At 37.5% G+C, this 18,752-nt stretch overlaps 1 protein-coding gene across 14 annotated transcripts in view; it reads right to left on the bottom strand.

The window, feature by feature from the left end:
* Positions 1-277: 277 nt before the first annotated feature.
* The window catches only part of GLIS3 (GLIS family zinc finger 3), a 138,013-nt gene continuing 119,538 nt past the window's right edge, over positions 278-18,752 (bottom strand). For all 14 annotated transcript variants that reach the window (XM_039364466.1, XM_039364461.1, XM_039364453.1 and 11 more), the window contains 3 exons: positions 15,152-15,297; positions 5,502-5,684; positions 278-4,118 (listed from right to left, as the gene is read on the bottom strand). In XM_039364466.1, coding sequence (XP_039220400.1) covers positions 3,994-4,118; positions 5,502-5,684; positions 15,152-15,297 — 454 coding nt within the window. In that variant the 3' untranslated portion in view covers positions 278-3,993. The remainder of the gene's footprint in view (positions 4,119-5,501; positions 5,685-15,151; positions 15,298-18,752) is intronic.

Below are 18,752 nucleotides of genomic sequence, written 5' to 3'. Positions count from 1 at the left end.
TGTTATCAGTGCTAGAAGATATGGTATAAAAAGAGGGCAAACTCCACTCCCTTCTAACACTGATGATGTTACCTAATTGAGTGTAATGAAATGTCTGCAAGAAAACAACCAAGCTCAGAGAGCACCAAGGTATCAAATCTTTCTTTCTATTTTCCTTTATCTTTCTTTAATCATATAAATGAGCTAAACCACGATCAATCCCTGTGATGAAATATAATGGTCAGGCAAACTTTATTTTTAAACTAGATCTTGAAATAAAGTTTTGGAGTCAGGTTGGTATGTTACACATTTTCAGTTTTATTTTATTGTGTTTATTATGTGCACAAACCCTTCATTTCACCTTTCATATTAAAAAGACTTCATGAAATAAGGCAAAAAATAACTTACCATTATATGAAAATTAATTGTAACCAATCACAAAACATACATATTAATAGAAAACCACACTATTTTTTTTAGGGACTATGATATAAAATGAATAGATGCCAACTATAGCAAAATCAGCCGAATGTACAACATGGTATAAGAAATTCAACTCTCTATAAAAGAGCGTATAAAAATATGTACAAAAAAATCTAAGATTGATAGAAAACACATTCGCATATACCTTCTTCTCTTCTCAAAGTGCTTTGCATTAACAACATTATACAAGACACTCTACTTTGTGTTCAAAAACCTGTTAACTTTAAAACTAATTTCTTTGATTTTATCTGTATTTTTTTAAATACACATAAAAAGTGCTGGTTTTACAAGTTACAAAAAAAAGCAAGTTGCTATGAAATGGCACAGTCAAAACTGGGCAATAAACACAATTACATTTTTAAAAAAGTTTTGTAATAATGGTACTCAACAGTACTAAAAAGGTGACATTTATATTAACTCCAGTGTATAGTTTTCCCTACCATGGATATAAATACTTTTGAAGAACAGATGGGCAGTCCCATCCCTGATTTAGCCCAGCCAGCCTGGAAAAGAAGGTTTGCTTATTTTTAAGCTTCCAAAGAACCATTTCTTGCAAGAGTTTAGAGCAGCAGTCGCCAATCTTTTTGGCTCCAGGGACCGGTGGGAGGATGGTTTTGTGCAGTACCTGGATCCCACGCATGGGCAGATGCATGGACTGGTTCCTAATGGGCCATGGACCAGTATTGGGGATCCCTGGTTTAGAGGGCAGTAGAAAGGATGTAATAATTACAATTCAATCTGACAGTGGTTTTCTTCTCATTGTTTAGATATGAATGGCTGTGCAGAAAGCAGATACTTCTGGGCTGTGTGTGGAAATTCTGCTTTCTATACAGATTAAAGTCCACGAAGGTGCGATAGGAGTTGGTTGGTTGCACAACATAGCATAACTATTTTTGTAAACTATAGTGATACTTATTAGCTGCATCGTCACACAAAAATAGTTTATATCAAACTCCTTTATATAGGTAAGTATATCCAACTTTCCCAAACTTAAGAGCTGCAAAATATTTGTATTGTAACATGACCCTGTTCTGTTTGGTGCTGTTCATCAAATAAGGGAGATCTAATTACCATGAAAAACCCCAGTTTTGTCATCAGATTTGGTCTTCTTATGTATTTCGTGATATACATATATTCGTATGTATTTCGTGATACTAAAATGTGAAGTAGGCATGTTAATTTGATGCAGGGAAGGCATAGGGTTTTTTAGTGAAAATGAAACACTCTTTGTAAGCATGGTGATTTCCATAGCACATTTAACTTTTTAGCAGGAGTACATTTGCACTAATTGGTTGTAATGAATCTCAAGAAACTTAAGTCAAATTCTTGTAAAATTAGCAAGACTTCATTTGAGTGGCCCACAAGTAGGATTTCTTTTAACCTTGAATTCTGAGATGTGAGGCTTGTTCACACTTTTCAGAATTCAAGGTTAGAGGAAATCCTGTTTGTGGCCACCCAAATGAAGCCTTGCTTATGTTCCTGGATGGGATCAGATTGCTTGGAGGTGGGAAGGGATTGGATCTTTCTGGACAGGACTTTTGGATTTGCTGCTTTCAGTGCCAATGAAAAGGGCTTGAGCAAGGTAGAAAGGTGGATAGAAACGGGGGAATAGGCTCTCTAATAAAACCTGACCTTCCATGTATCCCTGTGCTCCATTTTTCTGACAAAAAGAGTTCTTAAAGAAAGTCCTATTTTCAGTGGCATTTAATGCAAATATAAGTATTTCTTTTCACTAAAAGCAAAAAGCTCCTTTTAACAGGTGCAGCTTTGTATTTCTAAGCTACCAAGAATAAAATAGCCTTTGGGGGGCTATAGAACATTTTTCAAAAATTAAAACCAAGACATAATAAAATCTGAGAAGGACAACTTCATTTCTAAACTGTAAGCCTAAATGTAAAGATTCAGCTATGTAGTATGTTCTATCTCCCTCTCTCCCTCCCCCCCTCTCTCATCTATATCTATTTTGTATACCCATTTTCAATCCTCCCCATAATATGAGCTGCTGCAAGAATCTACAAGCGCTTTCTCATTAAATAAATGGCTATGGATAGATGTGATTATATAGGGATCGGGAGAAGAGAGCCTGAACTCCATTCTCCAAACAGATGGCTTTGGCACTGTTACTTTTATAAAAATAATCCAGCCTCTTCGTCACTAGGTACAATTTTTTTTTTATCCTGCAGAGGATGACAATAAAGTGCAATCAAAATCTGATTCAACACGGGGATCCCCACCCAGATTTCTTTTGCTGGAATAGAATAAACACACTTTGCTTTTATACTAGTAGTGAATATTTTAAAAGGTGGCTACACTGTACCCATAAATTCACAAAGCACTTTAATAAATGTAAATATAATTCAGTATCAGGATTTTGGAAGCTTGAATGATGATTTTAGAAACTTTCTACTCATTCTTACTATAGTTTATGTACAATAATTCCTTTGGCTGACGTCTTCACAGATTTTTTTTTCATTAGCGATAACAGGTCATTACCAAAGACCATGCAGAGTGAGAAATTCTTCAAATGATTTGACCACAATATGACTAAACAAGCCACAAGTAAATAATGAATAAAGAAGGCTGCTGTTTGAATTACATGACTTTGTATCTATGACAAAGACCACACCTTGAAAGGCAAATCCACATTTTACTTCCCAAACGTATTTATCACTATTCAAAAACAACACAAAAGCCTTTGCAATGGAGTTAATACCTGATGTGCTAACTGTTTTTAGCAAAAAGATGACAGAAAAGTAGAAAAAAAACCATCAGATTTATATATTAGCATACAGTATGTGCAATATTAATGTGGGGAAAATAAACTTTTAAAATACATGATGAATAAAGTACAAAAGATCTCTCACAGATGTACAAAATTTCTGAACGTAACTATGTGTGACCTCAAAGATCTGAAATGACATGCTAGGCCAGGGGTCTTCAATCTTGGCCCTTTTATGACTTTTGGCCCTTTTGAGCATGGCTTAAAAAAAATCACCAGCACAGACCTCTTTAAGCTAACTGTTAATACTGGATGCTGAAAAGAAGCTCAAATTGTACTGTTGTCACCAATATCATATCACAAAAAATACGTTCCCTTTTCACCCTCCATCCTATGAGTGTGCTTAGATTTCAAAGCACTGCAAGGGAGGTTCTTTATTTTAGAAATCTGCTTTTGTGAGAGGTTTATTGTTGTTGACCATTTTTTGAATTCCTCCAAGAAGGTTTTAAAAACTTAAAATCTCAACAATTTGTTTAAAAATATACTAAGCAGTGCAGTAATCATTTTCTTTTGGGAATGGTTATGCAACAGAAAAGGCCAAATTAAAGAGCAATTGCTCACATTTGGCAAATACACGTCAACCAACATCTTGCAACACCTTATATTAGCTGCAGCTGTGAAGTTGGGATCTTTCTGGTGATGTTTTCTTTATTTCTTGAGCAAGCACTTTCAGAGTTGTGCTGACCAACAGAAGATGATCTTTAGTAGACTGAATGGTTGAGATGATATGCAGACCTGTGGTCTGTGCCTCCTCAGCCTTCCATATAAAGTGAAGACAGTTGACTAGGACAACGATCCACAGCATTTATATGGAGGAAACTTGCATCTTCCACTCCACTGCGCAGTGAGTCACCAAAGGCCATTGGAAAATCATAAACTGGAAAAAAATGAAGATATTTAGACATTAGTCAAACTTAATTTGAAAAACTCAAAGTGATTTTACACAGGAAAAAAATGGCAGCTTAGCATGAATCACAAGCAACTGTGGGATTCCTCAGGCATATTTGGAGATCTAATATGTGTTAGGAGAGAAAGGGATATTAAGAGAAGAAATATTGTGTCAGAACTGAAGGGGGAAAAGTGTTTTGTCAGTGATTTGAAACAGAGATTGGACAGGGGATCGAGGAATAGATGAAGACTCTTCTTTCTGTTTCGCTGCTCTAACTTCAACCGATGTTTAGTTTCTTTTCTGTACCTGCTCCTTCTCTGTTTAGAAATTGGAGCTCTATTGTTAAGCGTTAAAATTTCCTGTATTTCCCTCTAAGCCTATGGAAGTCTTGAGAATACTAGGAAAGGTTATTAATAAAATGAACGCATATATGCTTCATCTTTAATGGAACCGTGAAGAGAAAATTGCAAGTGACAGTGACAGCAAGTGACTCTAGAAGGCTATGCCTTCAGAATACTCTGCCCTGAATTTGCTGGGTGATCTGAAGAAAGCTACACTCTGTCAGCCTCAATTAATGCATCTATAGTAGCGAGAATAAAACCAATTTATCTTACAAAGGTAAGAAGTAAGAATAAACATTAGAAGTATTACATATAAATATAGAATCAAGATATTTAGTTATTAATAGTATTTACCAAGTATTTTTTTCTATTGGTTCTCATAAATATCCCTGCTACCTGATGTTTGAAAGATAGTGACTGAGTCAATTCATAAACATTATACATTTGGGACCAATCTTAAAATATGGAGGCTGTCTTTAGTCTGTTGGATGCCTTTTTAAAAACCAGAAGAGAGGATACCAGCTGCTGTGATGTGATGAAAGTGCAAATAGAAAATCCCATCTAGCCTCTTATTTATTTATTTTCTATCATAATGTTCACAGTTAACACAAGAACCTGATTTAAAGTCTATAAGGCTTGAAGCACCTTGAGGGCCACTATAGTAGCCATAAAGTTCCTATGGGGTGATACTGAATTATCATAGGAAATGATATAATATTCAGTATAAACTATGATCTATTCAGTGTAAGGAATTATTTCCATTGAGATATAAATGACAAGATGTAAATATGGAAATAAAGCAATATCCTACAACTTAAAATAATGTGAGAAGTGATTTTGTTCTCAACTAAAACTGAATCACGTTTCCAATGATGAAGGTTCTGGAGCTGGGTAGTTGTATATCTTGGAAAAAAAGTAAATTCATAATTTGATCACATCTGCCTCCAGAAACTGTTTACGAAACCATTAATGTATAAGAGAACATGTACTTATTGTAAATAACACTATCACAATATTGTAATTTTCATACCTGTAATACCAGAATGTGCTGAAAATGCTTTATGGAAAACATCAAAACCTGCCTGACCCATAGATGTAGGTACCAAACAATCTTCAAAAGGAGGGACCATGTTACATGTTCCAATGTGTTGTATATTTCTCTGATTGTCAGTATAATGAGGGGAGCAGAAAGTTTGTAGTTGCCCATAAACACCTAAAAAGAAAGTAACAAGGTAACAAAGGTGCTTAAATAATGCATTTCCATTCAAACCAATGTATTCATTTGATTTTACATTTTCAAGCACACCGTTCCCTGCTACTTTTAAATCTTTGCTAGGGCCTAATTCGTGTGCCATCATAGCACTTAATTGCTGTTTTCATGAGAATTATACATAAAAATAAATCACATTAATTTTATATCTAGTTTAATCTTTGAAAGTTAATATTTTCCTTATTATCAGGTGGCTAGGGCTGAAGGAACAGAATTTGGCTAATTCAGCACAGCTTCTTTTATTTTCTTCTAATTCCAACACTGTTGTGTGAAATGAAATAATACTAATTGATTGTATTCTAGTCAATTAATCAGATTTACAGGAAAAAAACAAATTTAGCACAAGGTTGGACTCTCGTGTCTCAAATTTCCAAAAATACTGCTGAGCAAAGAGAATATATTTAGTGTTATTCTTTATAACTTTTTTTAACAACATGAATAAAATACACATTTGGGATGTGCAAATATACAGTATATGTGCATTAAAATCCTAAAAATATGACTGTAATATTTATAATCTTAAATGTACTTGGAAAATAGCGATTCAGAAAGAATGTCTAAGTATAGTCACATATTCATAATTTACATTATTTGGGGAGCTGAAGGAATTGCTTAATTACTTTTTTTTTAAAAAAAAAGTTGATCTTGCATAAATACATCTTATTGCCAGATCATTTGGAGTTCAAGAAAAGTACTGTGGAAACTCCTAATCTGGGGATGAGCTTGGCCCTTTCTCAACTTAGCTCACGGTCAACCATCTTCGGGCACCACTGTGATTCAGTTGTAAACTTGAAAAGTGTGGCTATTTTTTGTTGGAACAGTCTAGTAAACTCTTATTTCATAGACTTTTGTTTAGTGGACTTCAGATATCATGGGGAAAAATAGGAAAAATATCTGGATCTAAAGACTGCTTGGGAAAGGAAAAGAGTTATGGCCTTGATTTTTTAACGCCTTTCTCTAAAAACTACTTTGTATCCTGGCTGACCTTTTTCATACTTTTCTGCCAATAGATTCTATTATCTTGATATCTTCTCTTAAAGAAGCTATTGCGTGGAAATGCCAATGGACAACAAAATCAAGCCGGAGGGAAAAATGAATAGAATTGAATGACAGCATAAAGATTCAGAATGTAGCAACTAGTAAGACAAGCAGCCATTAAAACTTTAAACATATGAGCTGAGGCCTATTCTGTTACTTCACAGCAATCTTCTGAGGACAACGTAATTTATGCATTTTGTCAGAATTAATGCCCCTCTAATATTGAATTAAACTTCCATCAGGTTTCCACTTGCTTTTTTAGAAGAGGTTGATATATACAGTATGAAAGTCACCTCTCGATAACGCTTCACATCCTGATGAAGAAATCAATGTTTTCTTTTATGGTATTTCCCTCATGTAGGGAACTGATGTAGGGAACTGATATTAGATAAGATAGAAGTTCATTTGCTGTTTTTAAGTAATCACCCATTTAAACTCACCCTTGTAAAAAAATTATTTCATGCCATTATTTTACATGCTTTACAAGGCAAAACCCAGGCACAGGCATTAATGATGCTGCAAGTAAACTTTTATGTCACAAAAGTCAAAATAAAACTTTGTTTCATTTTTACAGGTGAAAAATAGGCTTTTTTCCCCAAGTGCTGCAGTCAAAAATCAATGATTTTCAGACTGAAAAGAAACATAAATGCAGTCTGTGTGTGTGAGAAAGACAGAGACAGAAAGAGAGAGAGAGAATGAGAATCATAGTCAAGTAAAGCCATAGAATGCATACTAGCTAAGTGCAAATACAATTCTATGAATATTCTCCAATATTAGTTGGGAACCCTTGGATATCAAAGGACAATGCTTAAAAGTTTCTATCCACTGACCATTCATATTTTCAGTATCTATATTTGAAATAATATACATTCTAATCAACATACTGCCTCTCTCATATAACATAATATTGGATCTAGTGGAGTTATTCTTTCATTTAACCCTTAAGGATGTTGTTAGGGAGAAGAATTGACAGGCAAGAATGGACTCACTCTATCCTTTTGTCAATAACAAAATAGTTAAGTTTGAATGAACTCAAAACCTGTAACACCAAGCAATTTTATTTAAACTTATTTCTAAGCTATCTTCTACTGCAGAGCACACCTTGGGAACTTTGTATTGAAAAGCTTGAACAGATAAAAAAACAAACAAAAACATTTAAAAATACTTTGGAATAATCAGTAGTCAGGTTTCTGTTTACCAATATAAATTTTAGGTGCCTTGTGATGCAAGAATAAGGCGTAAATAAAGTGTACAAGCAAATATCATCCTTAGCAAGCTAGAAAAAAAAATCCTTAAGTAAATGCCATCAGGCGGCGTGCCATATCAAATGAATAAGAGCTAGAATGGGAAATAGAGATTATAGGGGCTGGAAAATTGCTGGCCTTGCTGCAGTGGAATAGAAGGGAAACAGCAGAGAACAGCTATGTTGACCTTTACAAAAGTTGATCTCTTCTCTTGATTTCTACAATTTCTACAATTGTGAAGATGACTGCATTACTAGAAATACAGTATCTCCTGAACTGTTCTCACTTTGGATTCTGAAAAAAACAGCCACATCCCTGGAAGGAGGAATAATTGGTTTGGTCTGAATTTCACTGCATGCTTACCTAAGTCATACTGCCCAGTCTAAAGACAAGCCAGAATTCAATTGTAGGTTGTTCTACATTTCCTGATTATTGCAATTCAAGATGTATGAAACCATGTGCAGAAAAACACATTGTATAAAAACATGTTAGGAAATATGGATCTGTCTATGGAGATTTACAGTCATCCAGGTCATAGTCTATGTTTTCAGGGTCACCTGAGTAGTGCAAATAGGTGTGGAGCCTTCTTGGAACTTCTGAAAAGATTGTGCTGTAGATTGGAGATAGATGATGTCATATACCTCCCCCTCTGTTGAGAGAGGGCTGTTCAATTTTGACATAGATGGCCTATGAAAAATGAACAGTCCTCTCTCAACAGAGGGGGAGGGATACGACATCATCTATCTCCAATCTGATGACACAGATAAACTTCCAGGTGGCCTCAACAACTCTCTAAAAGAACACAAATGACCAGCTGTCTGCAGGGAGTATAAATCCTTCCATTCCCCACCATCCAGTCAGAGCTAAAGAAGCTTCTTCGAAGAGAAGTGAAACATCTTCAAAGAAAAACAAGGAAAGTCCAGTTGTCTCGTGAAAAAGCACCTTTGGGAGAAATATGGATCTATTAATGAAACCTAAAATAGTATGTGCATGAGGAAGTGTATAGGAAAAATATATAAAAAAGCAGTTTACAAAGAAAGACAGATAGGTTAACTTAAGACCAAGACTCAGCATAGTTAAACTTTATTTTCTTAATTCCAGTTAGTAGGGCAGTCCACAATAAATCATAAAAAGACATCCAGAAACACACTTGCCAGGGGAGCATCTCTCATGGGCACACCATGGCAAACCCATCATTGCCCAAGCTGTGTTCTGGACCAACTGAAGCTTCTGAATGGTATTCATGGACAGCTTCATGTGCAGCACACAGTTGAGCACTGAGGAGACTGGGGCATGGGGGCCTTCTGATCCAGGAAGGACTGCACCAGCCACAGCTGTATGAAGTTCCCCTTGGCTACAACTGGTACCTGCTCTTTCAAAAGGAGTTTTGAGTCTAAGATAGGGTGTCAAACTGCCAGCCCGCAGGCTGGTTTCATCATACCGGAGCCGCGCCCACCCCATTGCCGGCAATGGCGAAAAAGCTCCGATACGTTGCACAATGTCATGTGACGTCGCGAGTTTGACATGCCTGGTCTAAGAGGACCCTCAGGTTGCTCATCACTCTTGAATGGGGAAGTGTTATACAAGAATATAGATGAAAAATCCTCAGTTCCAACTGATTTCCACAAATAAAATTGAGTCAGATGTAGTTCCTCCCCATCTAGGCCCACACAGCTTTGGGAAAAGAGGCTCATTTGACAGAGGTTGGCTTCCAGAACTTTGAACAAAATATAATCTCCCTGAGAAACATTTTTCATGTTTTGTAATTTACTTAAAAGTTTGACTAAGGTCATTTCCTCCACAGATATATAGCAGGTTCTAGCATTACATAGCCATTAATGCCTCTTATATTGGTACAATGTTATCTTGACCCTAGATGCTTATTTTGATATGGAAATCAAACTCAAAATGTTGGCAACAAGGTGGGATGTACATTCAGGGCTTTTAATCATAGAACGCCCAGAACGGAGTTCCGGCACCTTTTTTGGACGAAACCTTGTAGGATAGGCAAGGCAGGTTGTATAACATGTGTTGAGTTCCAGCACCTTTTTGTTTTACAAAAAAAAAAAACACTGTGTACATTTAATAAATAACTAACCTATTCTTCCATGTGTTTGATTACCCTTTATTGTGTTCATTTTGCACATATAGAAGTAGTAAATCTCAATATCCAATAATATGCACATTAATGAGAGAGAGAGAGAGAGAGAGAGAGAGAGAGAGAGAGAGAGAGAGAGAGAGAGAGAGAGAGAGAGAGAGAGAACACACAATTAGTACAGAAGCATACATATTTTTTTTTACTTTTTTATTACCCAATCCCCATGTTTTGGGTAAGATATATTCTTTTTAAAATCTGGGATATTTTCTCTCTATGTGTGGGTGCATTATGATGATCAAAATATTCTTTTTTAAATACTTTCAAGTTTATTTAGCTATAGAATATTCAGCAATTCGATACAGAATTATTCACCCTTATTTTTTAAATAGTTTACTTCTTCATAAACTAGCAAATGGACTCCAAGGTAACATTAAGGAAAGTTTATTGTTGTTGTTAGTCGCGAAGTTGTGTCCAACCCATTGCGACTCCATGGACAACGTTCCTCCAGGCCTTCCTGTCCTCTACCATCTTCTGGAGTCTATTTAAGCTCACGCCTACTGCTTCAGTGACTCCATCCAGCCACCTCATTCTCTGTCGTCCCCTTCTTCTCTTGCCCTCAATCTTTCCCAGCATTAGGCTCTTCTCCAGTGAGTCCTTCCTGCTCATTAGGTGGCCAAAGTACTTGAGTTTCAACTTCAGGATCTGGCCTTCTAAAGAGCAGTCAGGGTTGATCTCCTCTAGGACTGACCGGTTTGATCACCTTGCAGTCCAAGGGACTTGCAGGAGTCTTCTCCAGCACCATACATTGCAACTGGGAAAACCATGGCCTTGACTATATGTACTTTTCTTGGCAGGGTGATGTCTCTGCTTTTTAGTATGCTGTCTAGATTTGCCATAGCTTTCCTCCCCAGGAGCAAGCGTCTTTTAATTTCTTGGCTGCAGTCCCCATCTGTGGTGATCTTGGAGCCCTGGAAGATAAAATCTGTCACTACCTCCATTTCTTTCCCATCTATTTGCCAGGAATTGAGAGGGCTGAATGCCATGATCTTGGTTTTCTTAATATTGAGTTTCAAGCCAACTTTTGCACTCTCCTTTTCCACCCGCATCAAGAGGCTCTTTAGTTCCTCTTCACTTTCTGTCATTAGAGTGGTATCATCTGCATATCTTAGGTTGTTGATATTTCTCCCGGCAATCTTAATTCCAACTTTTGATTCATCTAGCCTTGCCTTTCTCATGATGTGCTCTGCATATAAGTTAAATAGGCAGGGAGATAGAATACAGCCTTGCTGGATTCCTTTCCCAATTTTGAACCAATCACTGGTCCCATGTCCAGTTCTCACTGTTGCTTCTTGACCTGCATATAGGTTAAGTAAAGTTATTCTATTCCAATTACTGCTATAAATGCAATCCTGTGATGTTCACTCAGAAACAACTTCAAGGAAGCTTATTAGTTAAGGAAAGTGTTGACGTGTCCAAAGCAGAGCAACCAAACAATGAAGCAGCCTAATATTAATGGGATAGTACAACTCAAATCTAAGGAATATAATTTTAGTATTTATTATATCATTCTAGCAAACCTATGTTAAACAAGGTGGGGAATTCATGCAAAGCATGGCTTCTGGGATTCATTTCAACCCCTTTATCAGCCATACCAATACAAGGAGTCTGTAATGTCTTCTGTAGAACTATGTAATGAGTTTTGTCTGTACGTGCATGTACATAATATGCACACTGGGAAGCCCAGAACAGACTGCCTATGACCCACAGAAGAGCTGCTATTAAGAGGCCCTATTCTGTTCTGCTATCAAGCGTTATGCTGCTGACAGACAGATGGAGTCCTGACCCTCTTTACATAATTTTCATACATTTCTTTGGGTTGGAAAGAATAAAAAGCATATTAACCTTTTTCTTGCTTCAATTATCCTACATACACACTTCTAATAATAAAATAATTGCATTCAAATGTCAGTAGCTGCAATTGGTGTCTGATTTCATAAAAGAGATTTCATAGAGGATAGAAAAACAAAGACATTCAAGGGATATGCAAGAGAACTGTAATTTTGGATTTGTTCAGGAAGAAGAAATTCACCCTTGATTTAAGATGATAATTTCGTAGTGATTAGCCACGAAAGGGTATTTCTTCACTGTCTAGACAGTTTACTATATGTGAAACCTACTTAAAAGTAGAAGACCCTCGCTTTTTGTTGGACTGGAGACAGAAAAAACAGTATGACAATTTGAAAGAAGGAATCTGGGAAGAAAAAGTCCACCTAATTCTGGAAATAGGGTAGAGAATGAATTGCACTGAAGTTTCATCTTAAAACAGTTTAAAGAAACACAAAATCTCACTCACTCACTCACACCCAAGCACCCATAAATAGACAGACAGACAGACAGACAAAACCCAACCTCAAAACAGCAAGATTCTCTATCCTTTTTAAGTCCCAAAAGCTTTGTTTAACTGAAGAATATCCTTTTTGCTTGGAAAAGTTATTGGGCAAATTCTAATACTGACTCAAGATACATTTGCAATTCCTTCTGAAATTCTCAGGTGAAAGGAAAAACAGAATACACTCATCTTCAGTATACTTTAATCTTGGGGTATTACCAAATGTGGATTTAAGGAAGGAAGTTTCCCTTGAAAACTGAAATATGTTGACAACTTTGATTTCCCCTAAACTCCCTCCTTCTCTGGGACTAACTTCAGTAACTAACCTATTTTTCTATAAAATTCCTTTCCTGGAAAACTTCATCATTATTGCTTTTTCTAGGCACACTCAGAGAGAATTCCCAGGATCTGAACTGGCAATGGCCTATACTTTGGCAGAACAAAACCAACCTGTAATGCAAACTGTTTTTCTAGTGAGTGAAATAAATTGATTATCTCCCAATACATTTGTGTTCTATATTCTATGACGTTAGGTAAAGTCAGTTTTCCTCAGTCCGATTACCTTTTTTTAAACAATGAGCTTCTCCCTTTCTTCACCTAGAGAATGGAATTGCCCTAGCTTGCCATGCCACCTATCAGTTTTTATAGGATAAAATCAAATCTGAACTGGAGAACTCTTCCAGGTTTCAGACTAATTGGGTGACTATGTTCCGTTTCAGAAAAACGGTGTCCCTTAACCAGAGACTTCAATGTGTACTGCTTCAACGTTCACTCCACATGCAACACGTAGACCACCCTCCCCCCCCACACACTGCACAAACACACATTCTTTTTATAATTTTAGTGAAACACCTGTGTAAATTTAAAGGCTAACCTGACCTCACTCTGAATAAATCAATATTTCAAGTACTTCTTAAGATCATTTTCCACACATCCTGATTAAAGACTAGTAATGAAGATTGGCATCTCTCGGTGAATATATTGGATCTGGAGTTTGGAGAAACAAAACTGTCTGGAATCTCCTACAACTGTTCTATGTCCTCATTCAGGGCTTAAGTCCCTTTTCCCTTCCAGAGAAGGCAATGGGAGATGCTTCAGCTGTACATTGCTGTTACTTGGAAGAAATCTCTCGGAGTGTGAACACATAACCGCAAGGAAGATGCCACCAGAGCTACCAAGGGTGGTAGCTGCTCACGGTCATGGGATCCAAATTCAGGCTTTGGCATCCAGCTTGTGTTTACAGCGGTCGCAGCATCCCAGGGCCACATCGCCATTTGTGATCTTCCTTGCTGGCTTCTAACAAGCAAGTCAAATGGGGGAAGCCAGACTTCCTTAAGGACTATATGATTCACTTAATAATTGTGGTGATTTGCTTAAAAACCATGGGAAAAAAGTTGTAAACATGAGGTGAGACTCACTTAGCAACTGCTTTGCTTAGCAATGGAAATTCTGATCTCAACTGTGGTCGTAATACGAGGACTACCTGTACTCCAAAAGACGACAAACTCAGCCTGGAAGAAAAGGAGAGAGAAAGGATGGTCCCATCCTCTCCCTCCAAAGTAGAAGTCTATTCTTCAGCAATGTTTAATTTTTCCAACCTTCCCAAAACAAAATGCCAAGGGAAAGTCACTGAAGTCTTCCAGAAGTCATATGTTTTTACCTTTACTTAATTTTGTTTTGTATTGATTGCAATGCTACGATTCATCTGGAGCAGTGGTTCTCAACCTGTGGGTCGGGACCCCATTTGGGGTTGAACGACCATTTCACAGGGGTCGCCAAACAACGCAGTCCGCCATTTTTTTCCCCTTTTCCTTAGCTGTGCTACTCCCTTTTATTTTATTGGCTTTTGAAAGCCAATAGAATAGACTCTCTTGAATAGAGTCTAATTCTATTGGCTTTCAAAAGCCAATAGGAATTGTCCAGGCTGTCTCTGCCCTGCTGAGCCCGCCAAAAGTCCCATTCTGCAAACGGTGCTGCAAGTTGTCTGCAGCGAAGGCGAGCTGTCTGGAAGCTTCCATCCCTCCCTGCTGAGCAACTACTAAAAATGTAAGTAATAGAGGGCCGGGGGTGGGAGGTGGGAGGCCGGCGGGCGCAGGGAGGGTTGCTGGTGCGCGTGGGGTCTGGCGGGTGCCTTACCTCCCTTGGGCTGGGCCAGCTGGTGGCCCAGTCGGTGGTTGGCCTGTGCCGTCTCTGCTGCTTGCCAGCCACGCCTTGGCCGGCGGAGGAGGCGGCACAACGCATGTGCGGCGCTCCTGGGCAGGGAAAGTCCTCGACTTACGACCAGTTGGGTAATCCTCAACTTACAACCAGTTAGGTAATCCTCGACTTACAACCGGTTGGGGGTCGCAGCATTAAAAAGGTTGAGAACCACTGAAATATTTACATTACGATTCATAACAGTAGCAAAATTACAGTTATGAAATAGCAACGAAAATAATGTTATGGTTGGGGGTCACCACAACATGAGGAACTGTATTAGAAAGCATTAGAAAGGTTGAGAACCACTGATCTGGAGCATTCAGAGGCCCACAGCGATTCCTTTGACATCTTGTACCTTGCGGCACTGCAGGGAAGGAACTGCTTTTCATTTTATCTCCTCCCTACGAATAACAGAATGTGTTAAGGTAGCTTTCTGTCTTACCTTGGATTTGGATGCTGTTTGGCTGAAAAGAAGGATTGCTCAGCGAACCATTCGTCTTCAAATGCACTTCTCCAAATTGCTGGGTTGTTGAAGGCTGTGATGTTCTTTTCTGCATGAAAGGAGGGGGAGGAGGAATTCTCCCATGGCTTATAGGGTGAGGGGAAAAAAGGAACAGAAGAAAACCTGAGATATTAAGAAAGAATACACTACGAACGGTAGTCAGGTGTCTTGCTCAGAAGATAATATTTATTTAAAGTTTTTAATATATTCTCCCAGTGTCACAGTGCGGGGGAAAATATTTTTAAAAAGTGCTAAGTTCTCAAATATTACTATGTATAGTGCCCCAGAGAAAGGAAAATAAGACCTTTCATTCTATTCATTAAAGGAAATCGTATTTTACAAGGCATATATTTGAAATGGTTGGGAATCTACCTTCTCCTCCAAATATTACATGGCGGAATTGATTGGCTCCATGGAAAAATGCTGAGAAGGAAGAGAAGGCCACATCATTTACAGCAGAGCAGAGCACAAGGGGAAATGGAGGCTGTGAAGCTTTCCCTATAAACCCATGTTCGTTTTATAAAGATGGCCGAGAAGAGCTAAATCCTCAGGAAAAACTCATATATTTCTTCCTGCCGTGAGCAGAGAAATGTCATCCTTAGTTTTGATCTTCCCTTAGCTTTATAATGTACATCTTACCTTCCAGTGCTTTGACCAAGAAGTTAAGATCTCAATTAGCTTGTACAAATATACAATTATACATCTACTTTAACTGCATTCATACAATCATTTGTTAGCTTTGAGGGATCAGGATACTGCAGATAGATTGTTTTCTTGTCTAAACTTCTAGAACTTCTTTTCAGTTTAATAGCTGAACATTTTAAGTTGTTTTGTTTTTTTGCAAAATTTACCTGTGTTCATGAAAAATAGCTGTAACTGTCACCCAGTAACAGACAAAACAAAATCTTCCACAAACTATTGTGCAGTTAGATCTTTTAATCTAAGAAAGCCTTCCAATTGATTGTAGCGCATTTTGTATTGCCAGACAGGTCTCCTTTCTTATAGACTTTAGTGGATGTTTTTTTTAATGATTTATGAATTGCATCATGAATTCCTGAATTACTCCAGTTGGTGACTATAGCATTACTTATATTGCCTACCTCTCTTACAAAAGAGATACTTGGCCTTATTTCAAGCAAGATCTCTGCCTAAATAAATCACAGTGCTACTGAGGGAACAGCAAAATAAATTTTGCATATACAACGATTAATACCAGCCTGTAACCTCTAGGAAATTGCCACCTGAAATCATGTCTATGCCCTGCAGTACAGTATATTTTAAACTACAATTTGCTCTTTTAAAAAAGCAGTTCTGCCTTCAAAGGATGAGATCAACTCATGTACTGTTCATTTTTTCATTGCCCAGAGCCTGGCTGTGTAGTTGGCATTACCATTACTTTTTGAATTCCTTACATTTTGGTGGCATGACATAAGCTAGTTTGGTAATCTGCTAGTGAATTATTATAGGTGGTTTAGAACTGATTGGAGTTATTAGTCTATGCTATAGTTTTAAGATACCTAGAAAAAGCATAAAAGAGGATAATCAACTAAATAGAAGGCAAGATATGCCCAGTCTTTTAACAAGATTACATCATTTTATTAATATTCCTCAAATTAACTCTGCCAAATCAGTCCCAACTATGTGCATGGTGCATCCCCTCCCATTTTCTCATCAAATAAAAACTTTTGTCCTTTAAATGTATTAAGTATGGCAGATCTTTACTATAATGTAGAAACAGCCATATATGTTTTAAGCCTCACTTAACTGTTTTCAAGACAATAGTATCTGATTACATTATTCTGATTCTTTGAAACAAGTAGAGGCAAGGTTAGCTCACATTAGCTTCTAACTAAAAACAGAATAGTAGAGTTAAAAAAACTTTACCAGGTTGAGAAACAGAAAAAATAACAGAAAATAACAGAATAATAGAGTTGGAAGGGACCTTTGAGGTCTTCTAGTCCAAACCCCTGTTCATGCAGGAAACCCCATACCATTTCAGACAAATGATTGTCCAATCTCTTAAAAATTTCCAGTGCTGGAGCATTCACAGCTTCTGGAGGCGGGTTGTTCCACTGATTAATTGTTCTAACTATCAGGAAATTTCTCCTTAGTTTTCTCCTTGATTAGTCTCCATCTATTGCTTCTTGTCCTGCCTTCAGGCGCTTTGAAGAATAGGTTGACTCCCTCTTCCTTGTGGCAGCCCCTGAGATATTGGAACACTGCTATCATGTCACCCCTAATCCTTCTTTTCATTAAACTAGACATAGCCAATTCCAGCAACCATTCTTTATGTTTTAGCCTCCAATCCCCTAATCATCTTTGTTGCTCTTCTCTGTACTCTTTCTAGAGTCTCAACATCTTTTTTACTTCATGGTGACCAAAGCTGGATGCTGTATTCCAAGTGTGGCTTTACTAAGGCATTGTAAAGTAGTATTAATACTTCATGTGATCTTGATTCTATCCCTGTTAATATAGCCTAGAACTGTGTTGGCTTTTTTGGCAGCTGCAGCAACACTACTGGCTCATATTTAAGTGATTGTGCGCTAGGACTCCAAGATCCCTTTCACAGTTACTACTATTGAGCCAGGTACCACCTATACTATACCAGTGCAGTTGGATTTTCTTGCCTAAATGTAGAACCTTAACTTTTTTCACCATTGAATTTCATTTTGTTAGATAGCACCCAATGTTCAAGTTTCTCATGATCCTCTTGTATCTTAAGCCTATCTTCTGGAGTGTGGGCTATTCCTGCCAGCTTGGTGTTATCTACAAATTTGATGAGTTCCCCATCTATCCCCTCATCCAAATCATTGATGAAGATGTTGAAGAGCACTGGGCCCAGAACAGAGCCCTCAGGAACCCCACTACACACTTCCCTCCATATAGATGCAGTTCCATTGAGGACTAAACATTGAGGGCGATTGCTCAGGCAGTTACGAATCCATCTGGTGGTGATGCTGTCTAACCCACATTTTTCTATTTTATCAAGTAGTAGATTGTGGTCTACTTTATCAAGTGCCTTACTAGACTCCAAGTAAATTATATCCACAGCATTCTTCTGAGTCACTAATTTTGTCACTTTGTCAAATAATGCAATAAGATTTGACTGGCATGATCTGTTTTTGACAAACCCATGTTGCATTTTGGTTATGACTTCGTTTGCCTCTAGGTGTTCGCACATTCATTGCTATGTCAGAAACTTTGTCAGAATTGTCAGAAGCTTGTTCATATGTTTCTGGCATCCATTTGACTCCTTTCCTTTTCTTTCCTTCCTCCCTCCTCTTCCTCAGCACTAAGGGTATTTCTTTATAACAAAATGATATAATTCTATAATTGTAGTATTATAGAATAATCTCGCAATTGTGATGAAGATTTGGACTTTTCATTTTTATTATCAATGACGAGTAGATAGTTATTTTCCTTACAGCATCCATCGACCTGAGTTCTATTTGACAGCACTTTCCTCCCCACCCAATTTACTCCCTAAAAATCAGAAGAGCTATATGCGTTCATACAAAAGGTGTCAAAAGGAGCAGATATT

The sequence above is a fragment of the Crotalus tigris genome, unplaced genomic scaffold (genome assembly GCF_016545835.1).
Source record: "Crotalus tigris isolate CLP2741 ecotype Arizona unplaced genomic scaffold, ASM1654583v1 scf7180000019762.1414395, whole genome shotgun sequence".
Lineage (NCBI taxonomy): Eukaryota > Metazoa > Chordata > Lepidosauria > Squamata > Viperidae > Crotalus > Crotalus tigris.
This window is presented reverse-complemented; position numbering and strand designations above follow the sequence as displayed.